Raw genomic sequence first — 10,000 nt, forward strand, 5'->3', positions numbered from 1 at the left:
ATATATATATATATATTATATTTATGTATATATATATTTATATCTATATTTATGTATATATGTATATATATATATATATATATATATATATATATATATATATTATATATATATATAAATATATCAATATATATAAGATTACATTTACACTAATACTTTCTTTAGTTAGAATTTATTTAACATCTTACATTTCCTGGTGATAATGGACTCGTTTATTACTAACCATGTACTAAACCTCATATCTTTTGTTGCAGATGTTGCATATACCACAGCGGAAATATCAGGTAATGCCTGCAATACCTTCAGATTCCCTGTCTTGCAAATGGCGATGTTAGGACTTGAAGGGAAATAAAACCCTTTTGCCAGGTCTTCCGGTAGTGCTTTGCTTGACTTCATTTGTATAAAGGCATGTTGGGCATGTAAGCAGCATTTTGATTTCGTTTGTTTACTTTTCTCTCTTACGGTATGTTTAATTTGTTATGTAGTTTAGTTGACACACTCATTCACTCACTCCACCCTTCTCTCTCCCTCTCTCCCTCTCCCCCCCCTCTCTCTCTCTCTCTCTCTCTCTCTCTCTCCCTCCCTCCCTCCCTCTCCCTCTCCCTCTCTCCCTCTTTCCCTCTCTCTCCCTCTCCCTCCCCTCCTCCCTCCCTCCCTCCCTTCCTCTCTCTTCCCCTTCTCTCTCCTTCTCTCTCCTTCTTCTCCCTTCTCTCCCTCTTCCTCTTCCATTTCCTCTCTCACTCTCTCTCCTTATCCTTCTCCCCCCTCTCCCTCCCTCCCCCCGCCCGCCCTCCCTCCCTCCTCTTCACATTATTATATTTCTGAAGCTCACTTCATTGCATCACCTAACTAGTTGCATCTGTTCTCCTGCTTAGAACATGACCTTTTGGCTCTGTATAACTCTAGGCGTCATGCATTAATCACCCCGTATGAAGTGTTCAGTATATACGCACTGTACGTTTCTAATCTCAGTGCATTTCTTTCTTAATCACAAGCCTGTATCACATTTACAAGATAACTGAAATAACATCGTATTAGCTGCCTTTGTGAACTGTGCTTCTGCTTACATATGCGTGCCATGAGTATTGCATGACAAGAACGGGATCTCCCAACAGACGTCTCGGCATTCCCTTCGAACTTCATACACGACCTGAGCGCATGTTGATGTGTGTCTATGGACGATTCTATAGGACGAAGGCGTAGCATCTTGTAAACAGCACCTGTAGACGGCTCGGCGAGGGGGAGCTTGGTGACCCACATCTCTCCAGCAGTGAATGTCCGGAGTGCATGGGCGCCGCCGCAGCCTCACCTCACCACCGCGAGTGAGAGCGTCCTGGTCGATACACACCCAACGATCGGAAGTTATCAGCTTTTTTGTCATGTTTTCCCCCCAACATCCATGTCCCTAATTTCGACCACGAATTGGGTTGGTCGAATGGCCATGCACTCCCACGTGAGACGACCTTTAAATGGTACCCCCCCCCCCTTCAAGAAAATTGGAACCAGATACACAGACAAGCGGGCAAACTTAATGGCCGTCAACACAGCTACTGACGGCGGTGTTTCAAGGCCAGGCATGCAGTAGACAGAACTTTGATCGTGTGTGTAGCTTGTGTTACTTGACTTTGTTTTGTTTTGATGCCATGCGCTCTTGCATGAGTTTGCTTTCTGTGGATGAAATGTTGTTCATATTGTAATTTTCCATGTTCCTTCGTATTATATCATTGTATTATAATGCGACACAATTGTTTTTTGCAATATTTTGATGTATTTTGTTGTTTCGATATTTGCATTGGCTTTGATTGAGATTTCTTGTTATATCTGTACAGTAGTAATCTAGTATTTTGTCCTTGAGTAAAAGAGAGAGAGAGAGAGAGAGAGAGAGAGAGAGAGAGAGAGAGAGAGAGAGAGAGAGAGAGAGAGAGAGAGAGAGACGTAGCATTCGGTAGCAAGAAAGCCTTTTGGTATTATTCTAATGCGCTTTATTCTTCCAGATGTTGCATTTACCACGAAGAAACAGAAGACGGGTAAACATTCTCTTAATTATCTGCTACACTTTTTTTCTTTAACACTAAGCTCTTGTTTTGCCTGCGCTAACACCGTGAGTTAGATATCACTTAAGCGTATTTTGCACACGCGTAATGTTAGATATTAGAACCAAGAAAAATAAAAGCCATACACTTGCTATAAAGCTTTGTATTACTAATTGTTGTATGTTTGTTGAGTCATTAATACATTTTTCGTCCATTTTTAAGCTTCGATATTTGGTGAGCATTAAAAGGCACTCTTGACTGCCATATGCTGACCGCGCATGGCTGCATCATGACGGGCATTGTTGCAACACGCGCGAGTTGACTGTCAGGCTGACAGTCTCGCCGTGGTCGGGCAACTTCGCGTAGTTGCATGGCCTTGTATTCGCTTTGATGTTTTGTGTCTATATGCATATATATAAATATTCGTTCATTCATGTATTTATTAGTAGGAATGAAGGGAGGCAGGGATGATAGGAGGAAAGGAAGGAAGACAGGGAGCGAAGGAAGATGGTAGGGAGGGAGAGAAGGAATGTGCGGGAAGAACTGGGATAGATTAGAAAGGTAAGTGAGTGAATTGAAGGAATTGAATAGGAATAGGCGCATTGTGGAAACTAGATGACGATCAGTGCTAGTTTTTTAACTGCGGGGTTGAGAGCTTCTGGCTCTGTGTGAAACGATCTGTAAAGGTCATTAGTCATTTCCTGGCAGTAATATCAACCTCGGTTTATATGTCGATGGAATACAACAAAATTTCGATTTTTTTCGACTACAGGATGCAATTTGTCAATGTGTGTGTCAGTGACATTTCTGCCTCCGTGGTCACATGACAGCTTGCGTGTCTCGCCTGAAGCTGGTCAGGTATGTAGTTCTCACTGTGGCTTGGATAGGTATGTAGTACTCATTCTACTTTATAAGGATGTGATTTGGAGCCCACATTGGGAGAGGGTCGTGTGGGTGGGGTTTCAGTGTGGTCTAGGAATGAGCTTGCTACTAGAATCTAGTTGATCAGGACTTATCGTGCTAAGCCAAGCCAAGGTTCAGGTACGTCCCACATGTATAGCAAAGGTCAAACGTTGGCGGTGTGATGTCATTAATATGTTTAATGAGGTAATGTGCACCCAATACTTGCATGGCAGAGAGAACCCAAGGTCGTCACTCACTGTCATTACTTTGTCACGAGTTATTGTCACGTCACGAGTCGCATTTTTAACCCCTGTCGAGACGAGATGAGCTACTTAGTGTTGACGTGGCAGGCCGCTGTCAGAAGTGTTATTTACTCCCGCTGTGGCCGTCTCTCTGTGTTCACTCGTGCATGATCGCCCTGCCAGCCGACCAGCCAACCACCCCCAGACCCTTCCCCTATCCCTCCCTCAGCTTCTCCCCCACCAACCCATCCCCAGACCCGCCCCCTATCCCACCTTAGCCCCAACCCCCCTTCCTCCCCTCTTGGTCGCATCCCAGTCGGGGCGCACGCGAGATCGCCCTACTCCCCCCTCCCTCTCCAGAACGCGAGAGGAAACCCTAGAGTCCCTAGAATTTCCCGGGATTACGCAGCGTTCCTTCAGCGTTCCCTCAGGTATGCTGAATCACCTGAGCGTTGGGTGCCACGCTGCCGTAGACCGGAACGGACGCTGGCTCGACGTCATGGGATCTAAAAATTGCGCTTAGATATGATTTTCCTCCTTTTGTGTTTGTGTGAGGTTATGTGGGGTTACTTTGGGCCTGTGTGCTATTTGTAATCTTAAAGGTGTGTAAGTCACTCATTGGATATAGTGCACTGGACCGGTAGGACATTATGCATTGTAGAGCAGCAACCTTCAAATATATGATTTGTGTTGCAAGCAGCTCAGCGGTAAGATACGTTCGTAAATTCGTTTTTATTTTTTTAAAGGAGTCGAGTATTAATATCGCCTTTGTTAGAACCAAAGGAAAGTTCCCTCCTCCTCCCCATCCCACATCCTTATCTCCTCTTCTCCCCCCTTCTCCATTGATTGTCTCCTTCCTCTTGCCTTCTCCCTTCCCTCTTGCTTTCTCTTCCACCTCTCTCTTCCTCCCCACCCCATCCCTCTCGCCGTCTCCATTCCCACTCCTTCTCCCCTCCTTCTTACCTGCCCCCCGCCCTCTTTCCTTCTCCCCTCCCTCTCTTATTGTCCCCTCCTCCTCTCCTTACCACTTCTTTCTTTATCTCGCCACCCCCACAGGCCAGTGGAAGCCTGATTAATCAGCTTATTATTCAATAGAGTCCAGTTGCATGGCATTCGTGTATGACACTTCATGACAGCAGCCGGAACTCCTTAGAACGAACCCATGCGCTTGAGATGAAATAAGATCCTTCCTCAAGGGCAGCAAGACGTCCTTCTGCCGCTGCTGCTGCTCCTCCTCCTCCTTCTTCTTTTCCTCTTCCAACTCCTCTTCCTCCTCCTCCTTTTCCTCCTCTTCCTCCTTTTCCTCCTCTTCCTCCGCCTCCTTCTCCTCCTCTTCCTTCGCCTCCTTCTCCTTCTCCTTCTCCTCTTCCTCCGCCTCTTTCTCCTCCTCCTCCTCCTCCTCCTCCTCCTCCTCCTCCTCCTCCTCCTCCTCCTCCTTCTCCTTCTCCTTCTCCTTCTCCTCCCCCCCCCCTTTTGAACGTTGAGTGTCTTCTGCCTAGTACCCGTGTGAAGAGAGAAGGCCGGGGGTTGACAGGGATGGGGGAGGAGTAGGGTGGGAAGGGGAGGGGCATGTGTCTGTGGCTGACCGCAACTGTGACTCATCCGTGACGTCCTTCTTGCCCACTGGAGCGTCACATCACTACCACCTCCCACACCCTCCTCCTACCCCTTCCCCTTCCACACCCTCTTCTACGCCTCCCCTCTCCATACCAAGGCACCGTCATTTATTGCCATCATATTAATTTCCCTCCTTATGCCCTCCGGCCTCTATTGGTATAATTAAATTAAGATATAATAGTTTTTGTTTACACTTTCCTCTCTTTCTCTCTCTCTCTCTCTCTCTCTCTCTCTCTCTCTCTCTCTCTCTCTCTCTCTCTCTCTCTCTCTCTCTCTCTCTCTCTCTCTCTCTCTCTCTCTCTCTCTCCTCCTCTCTCTCTCTCCTCTCTCTCTCTCTCTCTCTCTCTCTCTCTCTCTCTCTCTCTCTCTCTCTCTCTCTCTCTCTCTCTCTCTCTCTCTCTCTCTCTCTCCCCTCTCTCCCTCTCTCCCCCTCTCCCTCCCTCTCTCCCTCCCCCCTCCCATCCCTCCCGATCCCCCAAGCACATGGTTGGTAGACATAATTGTCTATCGTTGTCTGGCCAAGCGTGAGGGGCGGATGGTTAGGTGGGGATAGATGGGGATACTGGACATTTTTTTTAACGTTGAGATATCATCTTGTGGTTATTAGTGTTTTTATATAAGTCTGAGAGAACGTTGACAAATTAGAAAAATACTCATTCATTTCTTTTTTTTTAATATGAACCAGAGGGGACATTTGGTAAATGAAAAGACTTTATCATGCGTGCCTGACAGATAGCGTGTAGGCGGAGAGGGAGGAGAGGGGAGGGAGGGAGGCGGGGTAGAGTTAATGGGTAGGGGGGGGGGTGCCGTAATCCACAACAATCAGTGCCACCTCCGTAGCTGCCAGTGTTGCCACCGCAGGCATGTTTTGCGTTGTCCTCGGCATCTCAGTTACCATAGATACATGTTCCTATCGTCTTCCTATCTCGGTTCTGCCGTATCGCGTATAAATTGAATTGCGGTGCGAACCACAGGGTCGTACAGCGAGGTGTTATCAGAGCCATTGTGTCGCTGCGGCGGTGCGGGTCCAACCTCGGTGAACCATGCTGTTACCGTCTTCCTCCTCCAGGCTGGGTCGGTGAACAGGTACTCCATTGTTGTTTATTCTGGGCTGCTTCAAAATGTTATTAATTTCGATGGTAAGGGGGTGAATGTAATTAATATCACGATTCTTAGTATATACACATACGCCAATGATTCGTGCGTTTTATGAACATATAAATTGAATACATTTTCCATCGTCAATTAAAACGCACTGTAAGCAACAGCGACCTCCCTCTGCCAGTTCGACATTTTCCAAAATCGGTCTAAAAAAAGGTTCATTAAGACGATCCTTTCGTAATTAAAGCGGCCCTATGTGATTACGACGAAACCTTTGTTCCTTGCTTTGTAGTTCCGAGCAGCAACTTTTCAGAGAGTCAACTTAATTAAGACACAAATAAAGGATTCCTGAAACTCCTCTTCTCGCTTTATTTCTCCTTTCCCCCTTCTTCTCCCCAGCCCCCCTTCTTTAGTTCCTCCCTCTTCTCCACCCTCCACTTCACTTCTCCTCCTCTCCCTCCCCTCCCTTCTCCGCTCCCATTCTTCTCCTCTCCCTCCTCTCCTTTCCTCCTTTTTCCTCTTCTCCTCTCCCTCCTCTCTTTTAACTCGACAAGCACCCCTCTGCTCCCCGTTACTTATCCACCTCTACACCCCCATTCCCCCCTCTCCTCCCCTCCCCTCCTCCCCTCCCCCCCCCCTCCCCTCCCCTCCCCCTCCCCTCCCCTCCCCTCCCCTCCCCTCCCCTCCCCACTCCTCCCCCTTTCTTGAGTCTTGAAATTAATCTTAGGCTCTCGAATGAAAGCTTTCGTCGCGTGATGAAAAGACGTTTGTTTTTGTTTTTGTTTTCCCCTTTCTGTCATCTTTTATTTATTTATTTTTCTCTTAGCGCCGACCGACCTCTCTGGCACCGGGCGAGAGGTTGTGAATATTTGATCAGTCTAGACTTATCTTCTTCCACCTTCTGTCTCTCTTTTCTCTTTTCTTCGCCTCTTCGTCTGTATCCTCTGACGTGCCATCTCCTTTTCCTTTCTTCGTTGGAGTTGTATTCTGGTTTTCTAGCAGAAGGCGAAGGACGGTAAAGAAGATGAGAGATAAGGAAAGGAGGATTAAGGAGAGGCGGGGTTTATAGAGAGAGGGAGAAGGAGAAGGAGGGGGAAGGAGGAGAGGGAGAAGGAAAAGGAGAGGGAGAAGGAGAAGGAGAATAAAAATGAAAATGAAAGAGAGAGGGAGAGAGACGAGACGAGACGAGACGAGACGAGACGAGACGAGACAGCAAATGAAAGGGGGAGAGGAGAGAGGGGGAGAGAGAGATAGAGAGATAGAGAGAGAGAGAGAGAGGCGGACAGAAAGGGAGGGAGAGAGCGAGAAAGACGAAACAGCAAATGAAAGAATAAATTCTAATGATGCTTAAAGACCGTCGGGTGGATAGGGTAGGACTTAGAATGAGTGGATGATGGGAAGGGGGAGCGGAGAGTGGGGGCCTCGGATGGATGGGAACAACTCGTGAGTCATAGCTGTGGAATGCGCGTACGGGAATGTTATGGCCACGCTGATGCAGTTGAATATACAAACGTTCCTAAAAGAGTGTGGTGTGGCTTCATTTTTTTTTCATTTTTGTTCTTCTTCCTCCTCTTATTTATCTCTCTCATCTTTCTTTTCTTATCTCCTTTCCTTTATTTTATCTCTCCGTTTCTTCTTTCCCTCTAATGGCTCCGTCGGTACTCCCCCCCTCCCCTGAGAGAGAGAGAGAGAGAGAGAGAGAGAGAGAGAGAGAGAGAGAGAGAGAGAGAGAGAGAGAGAGAGAGAGAGAGAGAGAGAGAGAGAAACACCTGTCGGGACGGGTGTTTCCTGAATCTAGGGAGGGGATGGGGGAAGGGGGGGAGGGCGAACAGAGCAAGCAGGTGCCCGTCGCTTCTGATTGGCGGAAATGGCTTTAAAGAACACTTAGAAGGAGGGATAGGAAGGGGAAGAAAGAGGTGCGGCATATGACGTTGGGGATGAGGGGGAATAGGGGAACAAGAAGAAACTGAGGGAGACGATGGAAGAGAAGGACGGACAAGGATTAGAGGGAAGAAGATGACGATGACGACGACGACGATAAAGATGAAGGAGGAGGAGATGCAGCATAGTCGTCTTAGTTCGAAAAAGGAGTGTCCTACAGCACGTTCCGGGACGAGGGTTTATGCAAATGACTTGGGTGGTTTCACAGCCGGAAGTCCTCGAACAGCGAAGCAGAAGAGTAGAAAGGAAGCAATTCCTTATCTCATGACAAAAGATGAGGAGGAGGAGAAAATAGAGAAGGGAAAGGGAGAAAGATATAGGGGGACAGCGATTAGGAGGAGGACGAGGGAGAAAAAGTGGGAGGGATAGAGTTAAGGAAAGGGAGAGGGAGTGAGGTAGAGACGGGAAGAGAGGGAGGGAGAGAGAGAGAGAGAGAGAGAGAGAGAGAGAGAGAGAGAGAGAGAGAGAGAGAGAGGGAGAGAGAGAGAGAGGGAAAGAATAGGAGTAGCTATAGACATGACTAAAAAGACAGGTAAGATTGCAGTACGAAAATGAACGGAGAAAACATACAAAATGGGATTCCTGTGGCAACGATAGAACTCCTTCAACCGAAGGCCATGTCCTTGGGGATAGGTTGTGATCCGTCCCAGAGTCGGTCTTTATGTTTACGTTGGGATTGTTGGAAGGAGGGAGTAAAGGAGTAGGGGACAGAGAAAGGGGAAGAGAAGGAGAGAGGATAGGAAGAAGGAATGAAGAAAGAGAGAAAAGAACGAAAGGAATGAGAGAGATAGAGAGAGGAAGGAAGAAAGAGAGGGAAATAGGGAGAGAAGGAAGAAAGGAAGAAAGGAAAGAAGAAAGGTAGGTAGATAGATAGGTTGATGGTGAAAATTTTGTCGCGCAAGACTACGTATCTGCGGCGTAGCTTTTAACTTTTAAGGGGGAGGGTTAGAGGATCGGGGGTCAGATGGTTAGTCAGCGGTAGCGTGCGGGCCGCGGTGTCATTCCACATCGCATGCCACCCGCCCACACAGGGATGTTTCTTACGCGAAGCATATCGATCACGTGACCGCGAGACCCGTCGACACACAAACGGCCTCCGCGTCGATAGCTGTCGCCAACGCCGCCGCAGAAGCAGAACAACACTGTGGCGTAGATCCCGCGGCGAAGAACTGGAAAGGGGGAGGATTAGCAGAAAGATGGAGGGGGAGAAGGGGGGGGGGCATGTAATCTGTCTTCTGGCGCCGCTCAGGCACGCAAGCAAGCTGGCAGGCAAGGGCAGCGAGCGTCATTTGTATCGATTGTAAACAAAGGTAGCCCAGCGAACGACGGCCTTGGCATATTTCATAACACTTTTATCAGCGTTTCGGACTGTCTTGGAACGGGGTCATTCTAGGCCACCTGCCCTCGTTCCCTGAAGGTCAGACTCAGCTTATATCTATGATCTCAGTCTATATCTATGTTCGAATGGAAATATTTTCATATATGATGTGTGATAATATTTCTTTTTGAGCAATTCTTCGTGACCGGGAATTAACCGCAGGTTTAAGTAGATGAAGGCCGCCACACTTCCTTGGTTTTCGCTCGTTACAGCTTCCCGCGTGAATACCGCAGCGCTTATGACGGACTTAATCAACGCAGCGACACGTTCTACGGCATTTTTTCCTCTTATATGTTCGTAAAATCTTCGATATATAGTTATACATTCTGTATCATTAATTAAAACGTCCCCTTTTCATCACTGCAACAAATGACCATTACTGTCAAGTAGACATGGATTATTCCAAGAATTTCCAGGCATAAATATTTGCGAAAAGCCAGTGTAGAGAAATGAAAAAAAGGAAGGTAAAGTAGATAAGCACTGAAAAGGGAGGATATAGAGAAGGCTCAGAGAAAGGATGAGAGTCAGTTATACCTATAACCTTTCCACTTGACCCCGATTGTGTCCAGCTTCCACCATCACCACTTCAACATCCAGAGAAACAATTACGATAACCAAATTACCAAAATGCAAATCTAAGGTAATAGTAGAAAACGGTTGAGATTATAATCGAAACGGAAGCAAAAGATGGGAAGAAGGAATTTACGCTTTGCAAATGGGACATGTGTTTGAAATTAAGAATAATAACAAGAGACGGGAAAAGAACTAGCAAATAGGAATTATGA

The 10,000-nt window shown here is 47.0% G+C and overlaps 1 protein-coding gene across 1 annotated transcript in view; it reads left to right on the top strand.

The window, feature by feature from the left end:
* LOC122248923 (uncharacterized) overlaps positions 1 to 10,000 on the top strand; it is a 200,103-nt gene that overhangs the window by 102,950 nt on the left and 87,153 nt on the right. Inside the window, exons 2-3 of the mRNA XM_086542464.1 lie at positions 255 to 284; positions 1,995 to 2,027. Of these exons, the coding sequence (XP_086398590.1) occupies positions 255 to 284; positions 1,995 to 2,027 (63 nt within the window). The remainder of the gene's footprint in view (positions 1 to 254; positions 285 to 1,994; positions 2,028 to 10,000) is intronic.

The sequence above is a fragment of the Penaeus japonicus genome, unplaced genomic scaffold (assembly GCF_977035675.1).
Source record: "Penaeus japonicus unplaced genomic scaffold, GWHDUDI00000001_assembly GWHDUDI00000012, whole genome shotgun sequence".
In the NCBI taxonomy this organism is placed as follows: domain Eukaryota; kingdom Metazoa; phylum Arthropoda; class Malacostraca; order Decapoda; family Penaeidae; genus Penaeus; species Penaeus japonicus.